The sequence below is a fragment of the Micromys minutus genome, assembly GCF_963924665.1.
Source record: "Micromys minutus genome assembly, chromosome: 22".
Classification (NCBI taxonomy): domain Eukaryota; kingdom Metazoa; phylum Chordata; class Mammalia; order Rodentia; family Muridae; genus Micromys; species Micromys minutus.
The window spans coordinates 11,405,557-11,426,181 of NC_137957.1; the positions used below are offsets into that span (position 1 = coordinate 11,405,557).

The following is a 20,625-nucleotide window of genomic DNA, read 5'->3' on the forward strand; positions in this document are numbered from 1 at the left end:
TGGGGATCTGAACTTCAACCCTCACAATTATGTCACTTTGGTATCCACTTGGTGGGTAAACTAAGGCAAGCAGTCCAGTCGTTGGGGGTCAGTGCTTAAAGCCGCTCTTGGGGGTGGATCCAGATACTGCTGCTCTGAATGGCAGCCTTCGATTAGAGAAGCTGCTCAGTAGACTTTTCTCTGAGAGAACAAAGCTTAATTTACTGGGACTGGCACTTCCTGTGACCAGAGAAAAAACTATAAACTCTTTTAGCTCCTTGGGGACGGTGAAAAAGAGAAGGAAAGAGAGAAAACACACACACACACACACACTGAGTGGATGAAACAAAGGCAAAGTCCAATAACTTCATACACACAGATCTATACATACACATACATACATACATGCATGCATACATACAGATAGACATATATACATTCACACATTGAATAGTTAGAGGAAAACTCCAGCAAGCAGACTTCAAGCATTTCACACATGCACACACATTTCTTCCACAGCTTATACATCCCAGCAGAATCTTTCAAGCGGTATACAATTACAATGTGGTTATGTTTTAATTTTCTTCTAGTGAATGATTATGAAAAAGCAATGTGTTCCCCTAACCTTTACAAGAAATAACATTAAGTGGTACAGGTAAAGAAAACAATTCATCCCCCAAAACCCATGTATATTCATAGCTAAGCAACTTGTTAGAGATTAACAAAGTGTGAGCAAGCAAGGGTGTTTTCTCAGCCTCTTTCTTATTGGCAGGCAGCATTTGTGGTTACAAAGAAAGGAGTAATTATTTTATTATTTATCTTCAAAAGTAATCTTGTAAAATTCTTAAAAGATTTAAAAATGGAAACTTTTATATGAAAATCTGTCCTGTCTACCTTAAATCCTCAGAAAGCATCTCTACTCATCAGCAGTTCTTAATAAATCCTATCAGAAAGCTGAGGGCACACACGGGCCAGTGAGAGTCACATCACAGTGCTGCCAGTGTTCCTGTTCCCTGACCATAAAGTGTCCCTAGCTTAACTAGTAAGAGTGTGCATTTATGAACTTGAGTTTGTTTTCTACGTGAGAGCCAGTAGTAAAAACATCTCCAGCTAGCTTCACTAGCAATTTTATTTTTCCAGATGCTTTCTAAGTGTGGTCTGACAATCTACATCTCGAAGTTCTTCCCTAGGGTGGTGATAGAAATATAATCTGCTCCAGAAGCAGTGCTGAAAGATCAAGCACTATTATTGTGAGTGCCAGAGATACTATCCACATAGAACTTCCATGTAATTCTTAGAGTAAGAAGGATGAGAGGGCAGCAAGCAGACAGAACTCCATAACAGCATGAAGTCCTCAGGACACATGGTCCTCAGGCCTGTGCCACACCGAGGCTTACTGATGTGGCTGTGGTAACAGGTGGGCCTCATTCCACGAGTTCGAAAGCCATTTGTCATTCCTCCTGCATGGCCCTCGGCAATGTGGCAAACACTTTACTCGAAAACTGTCACTCCAGCCCTAGTAACACACCTTTGTCTTTTATAAAACCATCTAAACTTCTTTTCCTTGTATTCTTGGTTTTTAAAGACAGTCTTTGAATGTGTTCATGCTGATTTGTAAGCTGTTAATTTTTAAGAATCTATAGCAGTTGCTACAGATCTATCTCTTTTCAACATAGCTGACTTCCAAAAATATCCAGTGCATGAGGACTCTACTTAACTTGGCACACTGTCATGGTGCTGTTCTCGGAACGTCATGGCAACTTGTTTTGGCAACTCTTCAGGTATGTTGCAGTATGGATTCTAGATTTATGGTTTCTAACAATGAAACAATGTCTGTTGGTCCTTTAGGAAGACCTAGTTGATAGAAGGAAACAGGAGAAGTGGTAAGGAATAAATACGTGTTAGGAATGTGTTAGGAAGTAATGGTCTACTTACAATGCCATAAACAACTGCGTAAGTAGGCTACAATTATTTCCTATGAATGGCGCTAATTACTTTGTAATTATTAGTATATTACTGATTTTAGTTTTTATTGCTAGCTCTTACCATTGATTTTAGTTACAGAATTTTTATAGTTTTATCTTGTTTTAATTTTCAGCATCTTGTATGGATTCTGGGGCTAAAACCCAGTAGTGGTGGTGCCTTGAAGCCTGGCAGAGCGGTAGAAGGGCCCAGTACAGTAAGTGGCGGCCCCTGCGATCAGTGGGTGCTTCTGAAACGTCACGCCCCACACTGACTTCACCCTTCCTTTAGGTTCTGACAACAGCGGTGATGACAGACTTGCCAGTGATTTCCAACATCCTTTCTAGACTGTTTGAAAGCTCACAGTAAGTCTGCATTGTAGACTGACAGCCACACTGTTTTGAGCTGTATATTTGAGATGAAATTGTCTTTTTCATTTTCATTTTAGGTATCTTGATGACGTATCTTTGCATCATTTAATAAATGCACTTTGTTCCTTATCTCTAGAAGCAATGGATATGGCCTATGGAAACAATAAGGTGTGGTAATCTACATTTCCTTTTGGTTATACAAGTATATACCTCACCCTAGTGTCTGATGGCAGGCCCGGGCTTTGGTCACAGTGCTCTGTCAGGTTTAGCATGTGTGGCTTGTCATTTGTCCACATGTGGTAGGCTTGAAGTTACTACTGTCCCTTCTTGCTTGTATACTGGATATTCTTGTGTTTTTATAAATAATGCAACACAGCTTTTATACTGTGTTGCATTATTTTTTTTATATATAGCTTTTATAAAATATCTTGACAATGCTTGCATTTACCACTTATGATGCAGGGAATCCAAGACTGTAGTTAGGAAATTTGTTGCAGGTTTGGGTGGTGGGTTTGTCTTCACTGGAATGGAAAATCAGAAACTAATTGATTCTTCTGAAGATAAGGATTCTCCTCACCTTGAAATTAAATTTTCATTGTCCATTAATTGAGTAAATAGAACAGGACTTCTGCATATTAGCATTCAAGAACATTCCTTTCTGTACTCAAAATATTTTCTACTAAATTTGCAAAAGAGAAAATTTTGAACTTAACCATATTTTAGAAATTAATATTTGAAATGAAATGTTTGAGGCTAACAGCATCCAATAGTAAACATTGTGGGGGCTTGGGTTTGATTCAATCACAGCAAATATATCTATCTATCTATCTATCTATCTATCTATATGTACATACACATAAAAGCACACAAAAAATAAGTTATTAGCTGAGAGAGCAACTCACAGTGTTTGTCTGATTGTCCTGAGGTCCTAGCACTATATAAAAACAGAATGAAGCCCTTTGTGTGTGTATGTGCACATTCGCGCACGTGTGCCCTTAGAGGCCAGAAGATGTATGATCCCCTAGAACTACAGGTAGTGTAAGCCATCAGTGTAGGTTCTAGGAACTGAACTTCAGCTCCCCGCAGAAGCAGCCAGCACACTTCACCAGTGAGCCTCCTCTCCAGCCCCCTTTCTATATCTAAAAATAAGCACAGTCTGGCCACTTCCAAATACGAAGATGCTATCCTGGCGCTCCTTTAATCCCAGCACTGGGGCAGAGGCAGGTGGTTCTCTGAGTTCAAGGCCAGTTTGGTCTACAGAGTGAGTTTCAGGACAGCAGGGATACACAGAAAAACCCTGTCTTGCCTTAAAAAAGCATAAAAACAAACAAAAAAAAACTTTTAAAAAACATTTTCAGTAAAACATCTTCAGGAATGAACCAGGACATGTCTATGTTCTTTGAAATGCTACAAACTACAAATGGTTATGATGTAACCCATGTAATGAGGAGGAACTAAAAGTGCTGATCCTAGGCAGTCATTACATCTCCATTATACATTAAAATTTACTATAGATACTTTATTTAATTTATAAATGTAATTTATTTATGTAAGTTATGTAGCTATTTACTGGCCTAAATTAAGATGAGATACCAGCAGTTAAAACTTTGTAAGGTATCAGTCTTAAACTTATACCTTATTTCTCCAAAGAGCAATTTTCTACCACAATTCTTTGGGCATCTCTAGATTAGCTCATACCACATTTGTCTTAAATTTCCAGTGTAACTTAACTTACTGGCTTTTATTGGGAAAGAAAAAGATACTGTTAAACATTTCCATGTTGCAGATGTTTTCAATGCCATAAAAACATTAAGAATACAGAATCTTTTTTTAAAAAATATAGAATCGTAGAACTTAGCCACTTTTGTGCCAATATACTTTGGTAGTAACTTTAGGGTGACAAAAAGACTTGTCTCATGATGATAGGTTCTACTCTGTTTCCTGGTAACTTTACATACACAAACTAATCACAATGTAATGCTGTAGTGCTCTATTTTATTCATAGTTATTACAGAATTCTCTATGCTTCCTCCTTAGGAACCGTCTCTCTTCGCTGTTGCCAAGCTATTAGAAACTGGTCTAGTTAATATGCACAGGATAGAGATTTTATGGAGACCTCTGACTGGCCATCTGCTTGAGGTGAAGTGTCTTGCATAAATACTATCATTGTTTACTGACAAAATCATGTCCATTGATGTTATGATCCAACATAATGACACATTAGACTCCCTCCTTTCTCAACCAGTGTATTTTATCAGAGGACTGATAAATTTATAGTTGTGCTGTATTTAGCTTGGGGAAGGGTTCGCCATGTAGACAGCGGGTAAATGTCTAACTTGTAAAATGGCAGTGCTCTCAGCTGTTAGCATCTGCTTCCGTTGATCACAGCCTCTTGATTTCCTGGCTGTCAGGTACTTCTGAAGTTCTGCAGCAGTTTAGGATGAGAGTACGTCACAGATGGCTGTTGACAGCTGCTGCAGTGAAGGTGGAGGGAGCCAAGGGAGCGGCCACGCTGCCTCTAGCTCACAGACAGGGAGAGGGAGAGGGTCTGATGGAGAGAGATCTTTTCTTCAACTTGGTGCTTTGAGAATGAACTGCCATTTACCTCCACAGCCATGATCATTTCATGTCATCTTAGAAGCCTGAGAACAATCCTGTCCCTCCTTCCTTCCGAGATTTTACCCGTCTTATTTGGATTAAATTTACTAACAAAGGATGTGTTGTTAAAAGTCACAGGGGCACCAGTGTTGTTAAAAGATGATGTCCCAATGTTAGGAAAAGGATGAAGAGAGCGTGGTGGCATATGCCCATGAAGGTGCTTTGAGGCCTGGGGGCAAGGGAGATGCCTCTGGGAAGCCCATGTTGGGAATCCCTACCCCCGAGGGATCAGCCACACAACTGTGTAGTGCGGAATAGAGTTTATTCACGCCATGGGAGAGTTAAGAGGGTAGTAGAGAGAGAGGAATAGAGTAGAGGCTGGCCATGAGCACGTGGAGAGAGAGGGGGGAAGGGAAGGGGTAGAGGAGGGGTAAGGGAGGTGGAGAAGGGAGAGAGAGGCAAGAGAGCAAGAGAGAGAGGAGGGGGCAAGCAGCCCCTTTTATACTGTCAGGTCACTGGGACGGAGCATACCTGGCTATTGCCAGGTAACTGAGGGGTGGGGTTTACAGAATCTCAACAGGATGTGTACAGATTGCTTTATGATTTAGCCAACTTCTTAAGTGAGACTGAGCTCAGGATAGTGTTGCGTAAACTGAACTGTCTTATCAAGTGTTGAAGGGTTCAACCCCTAGGGCCAATGGGAAAGAAAAAAAAAAAAAACAACCCTTTAGGGTTAGCTGCTTTGTTTTCTGTGACAAACGTCTTCTTTTCCTGTGACTTCTTTTCAGTCTCATCCTTTGTCTTTTGTTTTTCTCTCTTGCTTCCTTTGCCTTTATTCAGAAGGTAAGTGTACAGAAAAATTTTAGATATAATTTTTCTTTTACTCTTTACTGAATATGTGATATTTTTAAGTTGCAAAAAATTAACAAAAGCCACAGTATTCTCAGGTTAATGTGTGTTTCTCACCTTATGTATATAATTGGATATAATTTTATTCATTGTGTGTTTCTTCAGGTCTGCCAGCATCCAAACTCTCGGATGAGAGAGTGGGGAGCGGAGGCTTTGACGTCACTCATTAAAGCAGGGCTGACGTTTAACCATGAGCCTCCACTCTCACAGAACCAGGTAAAACGTGCTGTTTGTTGATCATTCACGGGTGTAGTTTTACGTTAATCTCACCTAAGGATACTCTAGTATAAATCTTCTTTTGTGAGACTCTTATGTGGCCCAGGCTGGCCTCAGTTTGTGGCCAAGAGGACCTTGAATTTTTGTGCTTCCTGCCCTTACCTCCCGAGTGCTGGGGTTGTAGGATTTGTACCAACAAGCCAATATCTAAAACAGAATCTTTAAACTTAATACTCTGTTTTACATGTAGGCTATAGATCACTCAGTGTTTTATGGTGGTCTTTATAAAAAACATCTAAATGATGCTAAATGATACAGAAATCATGACAAGTACTTGTAAGTGGCAGCAAAAGCTCTGCACAGTGGGTGAAGGTGATTGCTGTCAATTCTGACAACCTGGGTTCAATCCCCAGGACCCACATGCTGCCACAGAGAACCACTCCTGCAGGCTGGCGTTTTGACCTCCACACGTGGCAATACGGCATACACTCATAAACACTAAATAGGTCTTTAATGTCCTCAGTGTGTGTGCAGTACTCAGTGCATGGGGAAAGCTTAATAAATATCTGTTTAGTAAATCAACCACAAAGAACAACATTTAGAGAGAAGAAAAATAAAGAATGAAATGCTTTTTAGATACCAAAAGATATAACACTCCCTTGCCTAGGCAGTGGGGCCGGGAGGGGCAGTGTCTGGTTTTATCCAAGCAAATCGGCCTCTAAAAAGAAATAAAATGGCTTCGAATCAGACACTTTGAACCCCAGTGCTCAGATCATGACATTTTACCTCGCTATGGAAGAGTTTGGGAAGTTCAGCCGATTCATTGCCTACATTGAATTCCAAAGAGCTCATCGGGCTGGACTAGCCAAGGTCGTTCCTGCCAAAAGTGGAAACCTCAAACATCCTACGAAGATGATGATCTGTCATCCCTGCACCCATCCAGCAGCTGGTGACTGGTCAGTCTGGCCTCTTCACTCAGTACAACATACAGAAGAAAGCCATGACATCGTAAGATTGCCAATAGTGACAAGTACTGTACCCCACGATACAGTGAATTTGAAGAACTTGAGTGTAAATACAGGAAACACCAGTCCTGTCATCTATGAAGCACATATGAATGGCACTCTCTGAACAGCATGTTGAAGTGGAATATCGGCCGGCTGAAGACTATCCTGAACCTGGTGGAAATGGAGAGTGAGATCACCATCGAGAGCGTGAGCACTCCTACCTGCTTCGGGATGTGGAAGATGTCCTTCGCCTGGCACATGGAGGACATGGATCTATACAGCATCAACTACCTGCACTTTGGAGAGCCAAAGTCTTCTTTTTCCCAGGAAGTACGGCATTCTCTTTGACAAGGTGGCCCAAGAAGCAGGAGAGTTTATGATCAGTTTTCCTTATGGTTACCATGCTGGCTTCAACCATGGCTTCAACTTTTCAGAGTCTACCCATTTTGCTACTCGTCGGTGCATTGAGTAAGATAAGCAAGCTGTATTGCACTCCTGCAGAAAAGATATGGTGAAGATCTCCATGGCCGTGTTTGTGAGGAGGGTTCAGCCAGAATGCTACAAACTTTGGAAAGCTAGGAAGGACAGCACCGTTACCACCCACACCGGAAGCAGCCGAGTTTCTGAAGGACAGTGGACTAACCCCAGGAACTGGGAATGAGGAGTGCCTAGAGGAGGACGCAGACACAGCGGAGCAGGGAGAGGAGGCGATGTGAGAGAGACCTGGCCAAGCACTGAGTAGGGACAAAGAGACACTGAGTTTGTCTGACGGGGTCAGAGTGGGCTCTTCCCCAAGGGACAGTGTGAGATGACAGTGCCAGCCCACTCACAGCTCCGTGTGGCAAGTTGAGGATGGCCTTCCCTTCCCAGATTACTCTGACTCCACTGAAGTAAAATCCGAAGAGCCGAAGAAAGTCAAACTAGAAGAGGAGGATAAAGAAGATGAGCTCGAAGCATCAGCACTGGACCTTTCTGTGAATCCCGCATCCTTCTTCTTGGGTCCCAAAAAGGAAGCCTCTTCCACCCTGGGCCCCAGCCCCATCTCAGGATTCAGTTTCTTCAGATTCTGAAACCACCGAGTGTATCTCTCAGGGCCAAGAGGAAACAGGAGTTTTCACTGCACAGCTATACCAGAGGAGATGGCAAGGCTGCCACAGGAGAGCAGGTGTGGAGGAGGAGACCAAGGGTCGCCAGCAGCCCTTGAGCAAGCTCCCACGCCATCACCACTGCAGTATAGGAGTGTGGCTGTACCTCCGAGGAAGAGGCTGAGAAGTAATTCAGTGAGATCGTGGCCCAACAGGCCCCTCACTGTGCCGTGTGTATGATCTTCCAGACCTAACATCAGGTGGAATTTGGAGGCTTCAGTCAGCTGTAGGAACGCTTCAGAACGAGCTGCCCAGACTCACAGGACTAAGCCATTGACCCCGAAATGTGCTTCACTACAACTGCTGCAGCACAGACACCTGTCTGTCCACCCCTTATCTAGAGGAGGATGGCACCAGTAAGAAGTGCAGGGTCCGAGTCCACGCTAGTTGCTGTGGTGTCCCCCTGCGAAGGCTTCTGAAGAATGGATGGGCTCTCGGTGATCCGCCAGTGCTGTTTCTTTCATTGAGTGGAGGCCCTACAGAGAGCAAACGACAGATGGGTGCATGTTTCATGTGCTGTGGCACTTCTAGAAGCAGGGTTTGTCAGCACTGCTCCCTCCGCCCTGCTTCAAGCTGAAGTGCTCCTTTGTAGGAAGGGAGGGAAACGGAATGTGTGCAGTGCCCTCACGGCTGCGGCCCCGCTGCCTTCCGTGTGAGCTGTGCCCAGGCTGCTGGGTGATGCCGAAACCCAACAGCTGGCCTCCTGTTGTCTTCATCACATGCTTCCAACACACGATTCCCAATTTGGAGCGTGGTAAGGGAGCCTCGCTGAGCATCACAGCTGGCCAGAAGGTCATCAGCAAGCACAGGAACGGCCGCTGAGGACATAGCGAGTCAGGGCCGTCTCCAGCTGGGGCCTCCTGCTGAAGGCAAAGTGGTTCAGGTCAGATGGACAGATGGCCAAGTCTGTGGGGCTAAGTTTGTGGCCTCCCACCCCACTCTGGATGAAGAGCTTCCCAAGAGAGTCAAGTCTAGACTGTCAGTGGCTCCAGACATGCGGTTCAATGCGATTTTCACGGAGAAGGAAGTAAAGCAAGAAAAGGTCATCAACTCGAGGTGCCAGGAGGATTACATCAAGCCTGCACTGTACCGGGCCGCCATGGGGTAGAGGTTCCCAGTCATCAAGGCAGAACACTAGGGTTCCATGGCACAGCAGACACGTGAACTCAGGAGTCTTAGAAAGTGAAGCTGTGCAAGGAAAAGGAGTGACGTGTCCAACCCACCACTCCTCCCTCCTCCCTTAACAAATTCTGCCGGGAAAAGACAAGCCAGTTGTGGGCGCTTGGCAGCAGCTACTTGTCCCCAGCTGACAGGCTGACACTGGGATGCTGTGACTTCATCAGCCCCCAGTCCAAACGGGTCAGCTGTTCCTGCTGGGTGGATTGTTTCTTCTTAGACTAGGACTAGCTTCCTACTGCCCACCTTCACCAGCAAGGCAGAGAAGCGCTGGTGCTTGACCCAATCCCTTTTTGTATTATGTATGAGTGTGTGAGCATGCGCATGTACAAGTGTGTACCTGTGTGTAAGTGTGCAAGTGTACATCTGTGTATGTGTTCAAGAATGTGTATGGGAGTGTGCAGGTACATATGTGTGTGTTTGTGTATGCAGGGGTGTACATGAGTGTGTGTGTGTGCATGAGTTTGTGTGTGCATTGAGCGCATGTATGTTTGGTCTGGACTGGCTTCTGCCAGCCCCTGGGCTTCACTTTACCTTTGCCTCTGCAAAGCAAACAAAATGTGAAATTCTGCCCTCAGCCAAGCTGAGTAAGGGCCCTGAGAGATGGCCAGAGGTGGGTTGCCATCTGTTTCCTGGACCGATTTCAAGAGTGCTGGCAAAGCTGCAGTATTGGGATGCTAAGGAGCTGGCTGCCACCTCTGTCCACCTTTGAAGTAGAACTCAGAGGTCATGTATATGAGCCCTCAAACTTCAGGCACGGAAGCCCCTATGGTACAGTGTTAGAGGGTGTAGGTGGGGCCTACCTTGAAGGGAGAATTTTAATGATGGAAACAGGCAGAGCCTGGTGGGTGATTTTCGTGCAGGGGAAATTGCAGTTATGCAGGAACTATCTATGGGTTAGGATGAACTGGGGCCACTGGAGGCCAAGGGCAGGTGTAGCTACACCCTTGCAGGGATGGGGTGGGGTGGGGTGGGGCTGGTTGAGGGTGGGGCGGACTAGAGGGCAACACTGAAGGGGTTCAACAGGTTTTTGCTCCTTGAATTTGTTTGCCTGGGCCCAATATTGGAGGGCTTCATACCTTGCTCTGTATACAGGAGTCAGATTTATAATACTTCCCTTTTTTTTGTTATGTACCTTGTCCTTAGCAATAAAATGTATTGAACAGAGGAAAAAAGGGAAAAAAAAAAGATGTAACACAGAGTGCTTTTTGTCTCAACAAATTTTATGGGTTTTTTGTTATTTACATTAATAATAATTGTTATTAAAGCACATAATTTCAAACTTTGTAGTTTTTATTATATCAGAGTTGATAACTTTACACTTAAATACATGATGTACATTAGTACAGTAGATGAAAGATAATGCTAGATACTGGGAATTGTTTTAAGTGTGCTAAGGACATCCCTCCTTTAGTGAGGCCTGTTTTGGATGGGTCTATGCAGACAGGTACTCCTACCTCTCATTAAAGATTGCTGCTAGACTTCATGTTCTGCTCTTGTACTGGAAAGTCTGTCTGCTGCAGTACTGTGAGTGGAGGTGAAGCTACCCTCAGGAACTGTAGACACAGGTGCTGCTCTCTGCAGCCCCAGTACTTGGAAACTGAGGCACAAGATCACTTGAGCCCAAGTCGGACTGGGCAGCGTAGAGATAACAGTTGGGAAAGATGGCAGTGGTGGGGCTGACAGTTGTGACAGGGCTCCTGCAGTTGTGGACATCTTCACCTAACTAGATCTTATGCCCTTTTCAGAGACTACAGCTGCTTCTGTTGAACCCACTAAAGGAGATGTCCAATATTAACCATCCAGACATTCGACTCAAGCAATTAGAATGTGTGTTGCAGATTCTGCAGAGCCAGGGAGACAGTCTTGGTCCAGGGTGGCCATTAGTTCTTGGAGTCATGGGAGCAATCAGAAATGATCAAGGGTAAGTGTTTAAAATGGATACCCAGCATGTAAGAGGTCAGAGGGAGCCGTCCGAATGTCCTGTAGGAAGAATCCTTATAGCTGCCTTACTGCTCTTGTCCAAGTTCGCTCTGTCAGATGGCTCCATAGCCTACCCCAAGTAGCTCTGGGAACTTTCAAGTATTGTTTTGCTTTTAAAGGGATAGAAGATTTGCTGTTTCATGCCATTTACATTAGAATAGAAGATATCATTATAAGATAAATAAACTAGTTTTAACATTTTACAACCCATCTAAAGAACTCCATATATTAGAAATTGCTTTAAGATGACTTTATTCATTTGTTTCTTAAACATTTATTGTGTGCTTAGTATATTCCCCAAAATGAGCTTGTTAGCTTCTGAGTATACTAACAAATGGCCACTCCCCTAGAAAGAGAATACAAGTAAAAAAGTACTTTCCTGTACAGCAAAGCTAAGCTCCAGTGGGTAAGGGGCGAGCCAGAACACAAGTGACATGTCCTTCTAAAGGCTGTTTTCATTTACCTTGAGTATGTTTGAGAGTCGAGAGGAGTTTACACAGGAGAGTGAGGGAATCAGATATGCATTTGACAGATACCACCATGACAAGGGCACAAGAAGGGAGCAGGAAATATGGAAGTACTGACAAATGCTTTCTCAGAAGTGAGAGATGTTTGACTGGGCACAAAGGGAGAAATGCAGTCTGGAGTGATCCTCACATTTCTGACATAGGTAAATGATCAAATCCCATTAAATAAATAGGGATACAGAAAGAGGAGCACATTGGAATAGAATTTGGGATTTTACTTAGAATAGAACATCAGTGAAGAAACTGAGCAGGTACTGAATATGTGTTTCTGAGATTATACAGTGTCTCACACACAGTCTGTTTAGTGACGTGTGCTGCAGCGTTAGATTAAAACTACGGAGATGACTAATGACAGTATTTAAAAATCAATGTTTAAGGATTTGTGATACTAAATGTCCTTAAATAGTACATTTAAAACTGAGATTATTAAAATAAAAAGGACTAATTTGCATCAAGTTGAAGCTGATATTCTTAACTCTCAACACAGAGTAGAATGTGTGCTGTAAGGGTGACAGAATTCGTGTGTGTTCAGTACTGAGAAACTCTTTAACATTGAAAACTCCATAATTTACCTTACTTACCATCTGTGATAAACACCATGGCCAAAAGAAGCTGAGTTATGTGGCTTACGTGTCACAGTCATAGTCCACCGTGACTAGAAGTCAAGTCAGGAACTGAGCAGAAGCGGTAGAGGAACACTGCGTCTGGCTTTCCATGGACTGGTTAGCTGGCTTTCTTTACAACCCAAGACCACCTGTCCAGGGGTGACACAGGCCTTCACAGGGTCCTCCCACGTCAGTCCCCATCAGGAAAATGCCCGCTGACTCACCAGCAGACCAGCTGGTAGAGAGCCTCAGATGACTAGTGTGCCAGCTGGGCAGAAGAACTAGCCCCAACACCACTGAACTTTTTCTCCAAGACCATATGCTTCTTGTGAAATTGATATTGTACTTTTCTCACAGAATACATCTATAATTGTGTTTAGATATTGTTGAAAGATATTGTTCAGATATTAAAAACAGCAGCTGCAGAGGCACTTGTCCTCAGGTACTGAGTAAGCACTTTGTGCATGTGGGGAACAAAGAAGACAGATTTGGTGCGTCAGGAAGGAAGGGGCTGTGGCTGACGCCCCAGGTGCTCTGGGTTGTTAGGTGCACAGTGCGAGCGCCGATTTCCCTCTGTAAGTCTGATTTCTTAGGAGACAGTCTCACTGTGTAGCTCTGACTGGCCTCAAACTCACAGAGATCCCCTTGTCTCTGCTTCCCAAGTGCTAGGATTGAATCTAATCTTATGTGTTAATCTCATCAAGGTCCCTTTACTTTTGTTCATTTGAGAAAGCATAAAATTATGTGGCCATTGAGGTTCTGTGCAACCAGGAAGGGCTTCCCTGTTATAATTCTAAAATAAAAGTTTGCTTGGTTCAGATTATTGTAAGATTTTCCTACATCGTTCTTTTAAATTTGCATTACCCGTTTCTTTTGTTTTCAGAGAATCATTAATAAGAACTGCCTTTCAGTGTCTTCAGTTGGTTGTGACAGATTTTCTACCCACAATGCCTTGTTCTTGCCTACAGATAGTTGTAGATGTTGCAGGTAGCTTTGGATTGCATAACCAAGAACTTAATATTAGTTTAACATCAATAGGCTTATTGGTAAGTACTTTTGTTTTTTATGATAAGATGCTTTTTAAATGACTTGTGTGACTTGTGCAGTTAACAGTGAATGCTTACAAATGCAGGGTGGACTGTGATATATTTTACTGACTTGTAACTATCAATCATATCCTTCATGAAGAAGCAAATGATTTCAGTCCATTAGTAGTAGGACATTTGGAACAATTCTGATATACTGACCTTTGAAGTTTGAGTTTTGCCAAGTTTATGAGAGAACTTCATAAAACAGTAATAGTGAGTGCATATAAAGAAAACTGTGCTGATGTAGTGTACACACCAAGTGGCCTTAAATAGTACTTTAATGACATTGCTCATAGACTACTTAGTAACAAAGCTTTATTTACAATTTGCATAAACCGTAGTCTCAACAATACTGTTAGGCAAGGAGACAGCTCGTTACAGTGGAAGGCTCTGAAGACAGGCCTGGATATGTTTAGTGCTTGTGGTCCATTGACGTCTGAATCTCATTTTACATGTGTTGAGTATGGTAGCGGTATGTTAGTGTGTTGCAAGTATTTCACCTGAATCAAATATGAAGAGAACTGCCCCCAATAACTGTAGTTTATCTCAGGAAATTGCTCAGACTCTTTGACCTCATGTTACAATTGAGAAAGTTTATAAAGCTGAACTTACATTTCTCTCCTAAGTTAGTTAAGTAATTTATTTAGAATGTCCTAAATGTTTATTGTGACTCAGAAATTCAATAAAATTGAACTTTAAATTTCTCACACAAAGTTGGTATTTTTCTATGAAAAATATGACCTTGGAAGCATGCAGTTGGCCACAGACTGCCCTGCTGTCGGAAGCAGGCGGTTAACTGAGGGCTCAGCACTGAACACCCTCCTTCACTTTCACTATTGTGGGAATGAAGTCTTTGCATTATGTGACGATAGTAACTGATTTGTATGACATTATAAACTGTTAAATGCCACCGGAATCATTGTTACGGTGCAGTGCTATTGTTTCAGTTAAGATTTTAACGCGTATTGTATAGTTAAGAATTATAATGACTAGATGGTATATATATCAACACGTTGAAATTTATTATTTTTCTACGTATACTTAAAAGTTTTCGTAATGAAAAGTACAAGACAATGAAAGTTAATGCTAAGACAAAATAATTAGCCACTTTTTCTTGAAATTAGAGGCACTGATGAGGGAAATGCTTGTATTGAATCTGTTCTGAAGCTTAAAACGAAATTCATGAATAAAGTTATATTTGTATACTTTCCTTTTTAGTGGAATATTTCAGATTATTTTTTCCAAAGAGGGGAAACTATTGAAAAAGAATTAAATAAAGAAGAGGCAGCTCAGCAAAAGCAGGCCGAGGAGAGAGGAGTGTCTCTGAACCGGCCATTCCACCCCGCGCCCCCCTTTGATTGCTTGTGGTTGTGTCTTTATGCAAAGCTGGGGGAGCTCTGTGTGGACCCCCGCCCTGCTGTGAGGAAGAGCGCGGGGCAGACTCTGTTCTCCACGATCGGTGCACACGGAACCCTGCTGCAGCATGCCACCTGGCACACTGTTATTTGGAAGGTACTGGAAGACAGTTGGTGCCGTTGCTGTTAGTTGACATGTGCTCTTACGGCATACGTGCTTTCAGTTAATGTATGTTTGCAGAATCATTCCTATAACGGATTTGTCATATTTTAAATCACAGAAAATAGAACAAATTTAATGTTTTTGAAAGATTATTTGTTTATTTTATGTATGTGGGTCCACTGCAGCTGTCCTCAGACACACCAGAAGAGAGCATCAGATCTCATGGTTGATGGTTGTGAGCCACCATGTGCTGGGATTTGAACTCAGGACCTCTGGAAGAGAAGTCAACGCTCTTATCCACTCAGCCATATCTCCAGCCCAAACAAATTAATTTTTAAAGATTTATTTTTATTATTTTTACTGTGTGTTTGTATGCATGTGTATGTATGTGTGTGTGTGCCTGTGTTGAGTGGGGGAGGGAGAGGTGCACAGGTACCCACAGAGGCTAGAGGTTTTACCTCTGTTCCCTAGCTCACTCTTTCTCCTCTGGTCTCTCTTCCCTCTCCTATAGTCTCCTGTCCTCCCCCTCCCTCTTTGTGCTGGGATTGGACCCAGGACTCTGTGCCTTATCTATTCGCTCATCTTCTTCATGGGTTTTCTGTTTCGTAGACACACGTGCTCCGTTCTAAGTTTTGCTTGGTGGTTGTTTTTTCCGACACCTCATTAGTACTAAGGCCGTCTGGACATCCCATGATGATACTTTCTTTTTTTTTTTTTTTTTTTTTTTGAAGAGGCAAGTAGTTTTATGATAGAAAACTTGGGGGGGGGGTTGATAATTAAAACAACAACAAAAGAGCATTAAGTAAAATTTTAAAAGACTATAAATGAACCAAATATTCCTCAGAACAGGTTTATTGACCACAACAAAGTTCTATATACAAAGTGACCTAGACTTTAGTGACAAACACTATAATCCCAGGATGTAGGAGTCTGAAGCAGGAAGACCATAAATTTGAAGTCAGCCTGGGCTACACAGTTCTAGGCCATGATGGGCTGTGATCCTGGACTAAAGTGACTGTCACCAAAGAGCAGAGTGACAAAAGCCCAAACAAGGCCACCACGCTTCTCTCTAACTGACACCTTGGCAACTGGCTGTCATATTAATAAGGAAGTCCACACTGGACATTAAGTGAATGGCCTGATTTCTGGAACTTTAATGGTTTTACAAGTTAACTGAGACAGGCATGACTGAATTCTGGTGAGAGGCCACTGGAGAGCTGGCATCAGATGTCAAGAGGCCATTTTGTGCACAGCAACTGTGATGCCATCGTGTTTCTGGATCATAATGTTCCCATTATCTGATTCTAAACACACCACTGGGATGTCGGTGGGGTCAGAGGTTAGCTTAGCTGCCTGCTGGGCTAGAACAGATATCACTCCAGCATGCTCATCGGTCAGGGTACCACAGCAGCCCAGATTAAGTCCTTGTGAATCTGTGCATAGGACTCCAACAATGGATGGGTTCTTCATTGTGTCCTCCAAATGCTGCTCCAAAGTCGCCTCCATTCCGCCCGCTGTCGTCCCCAGCTCAAGACCCCCATGATGATACTTTCTGCCTAAGCCTGGACCTTATCTCAGTTATAATCCCAGAAATGTTCCACTGATAACTAGTTCTGGATAGCGCTTTGTCGGTTAATTTACTTTTCCATTCCATGAACTTAAGGATAAGTTTAAGAATACACAGTTGCCTTTTTAGTCAATTTCTCTAATTCATGTGGATTAATAAAACTGTTACATATGTTTATAACTTCTCTCTTTTTTTGCCATATCTTAAGCTAACTCATGAATATTTTTATGTGATCTTTAAAATAAATATTTAGGTCCTCTTTCATTTACTGGACCGAGTTCGAGAATCTTCTACAACTGCAGACAAAGAAAAGATTGAGTCTGGAGGTGGAAATATCTTAATTCATCATTCGAGAGACACGGCAGAGAAGCAGTGGGCAGAGACCTGGGTATTGACTCTGGCTGGAGTGGCAAGGATCTTCAACACCAGGAGACACTTACTGCAGCCTCTAGGTATGCGAGTCTTGTCTGTCTCTGCCTATACAAGTAATTTGTGCTAAAAGAAATTTCGAACATACACAGGAAATTCTTTGGGAGTTGATATATTATCCTACCTCCCAAGAATAGTCGATAGTCTTAACTGTAGGCCTTAGTGTGGTAGGTACATGTTCATTTCATTTCATTGTGGAAAAAAAAAAGAACCTACTGTGGACTCACCTTTCAGACTCCAGTGATGAGCAGAATGCATACAAGTTTGACCTTGAGAGACGAGCCTTAATTATGCCCATAACCCTAAAATGGCTGCAGTGATGCATGCCACTAAGAAAGTTAGTGCACTGTGAGTTTACAGTGGATTGGTGGAGCCGCATTGGCAACCTGAGAAGACAGCTCTTTACCTGAGATCACAGGCCGATGAGAGAGTTCATCAGGTCAGGGTAAGGGAGGTGAGGACAGGCTTGTGGATGAATAGAAGACTCAAGAAGGAGCGGCGAAGTGAGCAGACTAGCACACAGAGTCTCTGAGAGGAGGAGTAAAGGCCAGGCTGTGCTAAATGTGTCAAGGTTTGGTTTGAATAACAGGGTTGGGGAGAGTATGGGAAAGTGGATGGAGGTACTGGGCAGCCAGTGCTGTGGGGGCGGTCTCCACAACACGCGCGTGAGCACAGCACTTGTGCTCAGTTGACAACAGTGGATGTCCTGCCATCACCCCATTCCCTGCAGACTGGCTCCTCTTTCTGTTCCCCCAGTGCTGAGGTCACAGGACCACATGCAGCCACACCTAGCTTTTATAGAGAGGTGGGGATTTAAACTCGGACCTTTATGCTTGTATAAAGCACTCTGTAGTTAAAGCTCACACCCACTGTACCTGGAGATCAGATTCAGGCCCTCAGATACCTGCCTGCCAAGCACCTTAACAAATGGCTATTTCCCCAGCCCCTCTAGTGTTCTGTTGGTTCTGAGACTGGGTCTTTGTGTGTGGCCTTGGATGTCCTTGGAACTCACTCTGTAGACCTGACTGCCTCTATCTCCCAATGCTGGGTTAAAGCTGTGTGCCACCACACACAGGGTATTTTGCTTAATTTGGGTTTTTCTTTTTGTGATTTACATATGATGGAAAATACAAATATGTGAAGACTATCATGAATTTTGTGAAGCATGATATATAGGTTGTTGTAAACATTGTAGACACCAAGATCTCATGTCATGCTGTTGTCAGTCATAACTTCTCCAGTGACGAAGAATGAGCACATCTTAGGCTGCAGAGGGTTGAGTGATAGACCTACCTACCATCCATGAGAATACCAGTTCAACCCCTAATGCAGGGACCGTGTGTAAGTCAGTAGTAAAGGTAGATGGGAAACGAAGGCTCGCTGAGAGCTCTTTTTCCTATATGTTTATTCTCATCCCCTTAGGAAAAGTAAATAAACCCTCTAAGCAGGGATGTTTCCCACTTAATATATGCCTATTTAGAGATTTTTCTTTTATGTGGGGGCTGTATTAATTAGCATTTTTATTATTGTGTATGAGAGGGCATGTGTGGGTATTCTGCTCAGCATGCATGGCGGAAGTCGGAGGACCGCTTGAAAGAATTGATTCTCTCCCACCACCTGTTTGATGCTGTCTCTGTCTCCCTGCCACCAGGGTGCTGCAGGGTGGCTGGCCTGTGAGCTTCAGTGTGACTGTGCTGACTGCCCCTGGCGTCTCACTGTAAGCGTGTCTGTATTGTGGAGGCAGGCTGCCCATCATGCTGTGTGGTTCTGTGGATGAAGCTCAGTTGCGAGTCTTGTGTGGCGATGCCTTTCCGCTCAGCCATTGTGCCAGCCCATGAGTCATAGTTCTAGTACATTAGATCCTAATTTTATTCTTTTGAGTTCTGTCAATTTAAGCAGAAAGTAAAGCAACTGTGCTTCAAAGTATCTAAGAGAATTTGGTCATTTTAATGCTGATTGATACACCTTCCATTTTCTTGATGCAGGAGACTTTTCAAGAGCTTGGGATGTTCTTCTTGACCACATTCAGTCGGCTGCACTCAGTAAAAACAATGAAGTGTCCCTGGCCGCTCTGAAGAGCTTCCAGGAAATCTTACAGATTGTGTCCCCTGTCCGAGACTCAGAGAAGCCAGAGACACCTGTAGTTAATGTACCTGTGCCTGTCCTTATAGGAAACATTTCAGGCCCAGGCATGAACAGGCCATTTGTAAGAACGGATTCCATTGGAGAAAAACTTGGAAGATGCAGCTCGGAGCCTCCCGTGGTGACTGATGAGCTTGAGGACCAGAAGCTCTGGTGGGCTGCCTGGAGCACCTGGCACAGAACTGGCTCTGAAAGCACAGAGCCCCCCAGCACTTTCAATGAGCTGACCTTCATCCCCAGCCAGCCTTTCCTTACAGCCTTAATTCAGATCTTCCCGGCCCTGTACCAGCATATAAAAGCTGGCTTCAGCATGGCCGACTTGCAGAAGCTGGGAGTCATCCTGCACAGCGCTGTCTCTGTCCCCATAAGTTCCGATGCCTCTCCTTTCATTCTTCCGTCTTACACAGAAGCAGTTCTCACAAGTTTACAGGAAGCTGTGCTCACAGCCTTAGATGTTCTCCAAAAGGTAACAGGATTTAATGGATATGGTTCTCTGGGTTTTTACTTTATCTATCTATCTATCTATCTATCTATCTATCTATCTATCTTATGGTAAATTTCAGAAGATTAAGACTTTCTGAGATTACTGTGTATGTACACTTTGGTATAAATTTAAGATTGTCAAGATTTTTAAAACTTACGCTTAAAATATTTAAAAGAAGAGTAATTTGGGTCCGTTTTGAGTTGTTAAGAAGCTGCTTTGTGTCCTCTGATTCTAGTCAACATTAAGTTTGAAATTGTTGATGCCCATACTAAGATGCAAAGGTGAATTTGAAAAAGTGTTTTTCTTACTACTGCTTTATAAGTTGTATTTTAGCCATATGTTTTGTTTTTTTACAACAAACCAATAAATAGATATAAAAATCATTGAATAAATCCAGACTGGGAGGCAAGACCATTATCAAAATAAAAGCATTTTTAGGTTATCCAGGACATTGGTACCTCAGTTCATAACAAGATCCTAAACAAGGGCTAACAGGATGACTAAGCAGCTAAAGGAGCTTGCCGCCAAGCATGGTTACGATCCCTAGTACCCTACGGCAGAGATACATACATGTACACCTAGAAATGTGTTAAGGAAACAAGAAAAGCAAAGCTGTAATTCCAGCACTTGGAACTCTGAGCCAAGAAGGTTTACATGAAGTGTGAGCCCAGCCTTGGCTGCCGTGAGAGAGAGTGACAGGAAGCAAACACTAACAAAGATCTCAGTAAGCAGCCAAGACAGAGAGCTGTGCCCTGCTGCCCAGGCTCATGTGAGGAGACAGTCCTACCTTCTAGTTCCTGGCTCCTTCATTCCCAGTTGGAAAGATAGAAATGCTGATGATGTTTCTGCTAATAACCACGGCATGCTTAGAGTGCCCTGGAGGCAGGCAGGCTAAGCAACAGTCTTTATCTATAAAGAT

The 20,625-nt window shown here is 43.1% G+C and overlaps 2 protein-coding genes and 1 pseudogene across 5 annotated transcripts in view; 2 read left to right on the forward strand and 1 right to left on the reverse strand.

The window, feature by feature from the left end:
- Positions 1-20,625, forward strand: part of MON2 (MON2 homolog, regulator of endosome-to-Golgi trafficking) — a 70,891-nt gene that overhangs the window by 33,435 nt on the left and 16,831 nt on the right. For all 3 annotated transcript variants that reach the window (XM_080935360.1, XM_080935361.1, XM_080935362.1), the window contains exons 16-26: positions 1,656-1,760; positions 2,078-2,158; positions 2,233-2,306; positions 2,390-2,480; positions 4,350-4,451; positions 5,925-6,035; positions 11,112-11,287; positions 13,362-13,524; positions 14,785-15,078; positions 16,905-17,103; positions 19,066-19,688. In XM_080935360.1, coding sequence (XP_080791486.1) covers positions 1,656-1,760; positions 2,078-2,158; positions 2,233-2,306; positions 2,390-2,480; positions 4,350-4,451; positions 5,925-6,035; positions 11,112-11,287; positions 13,362-13,524; positions 14,785-15,078; positions 16,905-17,103; positions 19,066-19,688 — 2,019 coding nt within the window. The remainder of the gene's footprint in view (positions 1-1,655; positions 1,761-2,077; positions 2,159-2,232; positions 2,307-2,389; positions 2,481-4,349; positions 4,452-5,924; positions 6,036-11,111; positions 11,288-13,361; positions 13,525-14,784; positions 15,079-16,904; positions 17,104-19,065; positions 19,689-20,625) is intronic.
- Positions 6,768-9,295, forward strand: LOC308435232 (lysine-specific demethylase 4A-like; annotated as a pseudogene). The gene is made up of 2 exons: positions 6,768-8,207; positions 8,280-9,295. The product of its transcript is annotated as a lysine-specific demethylase 4A-like (transcript).
- Positions 16,215-16,604, reverse strand: LOC308435023 (ragulator complex protein LAMTOR5-like). Its single transcript, XM_080935564.1, has one exon. The coding sequence runs from the start codon at positions 16,588-16,590 to the stop codon at positions 16,315-16,317; it is 276 nt and encodes a 91-aa protein (XP_080791690.1). The 5' UTR covers positions 16,591-16,604; the 3' UTR covers positions 16,215-16,314.

What these genes read in the sequence shown, in the direction of transcription:
- LOC308435023 (XM_080935564.1), bottom strand. Translation starts at nt 16,590, where the DNA reads ATGGAGGCGACTTTGGAGCAGCATTTGGAGGACACAATGAAGAACCCA.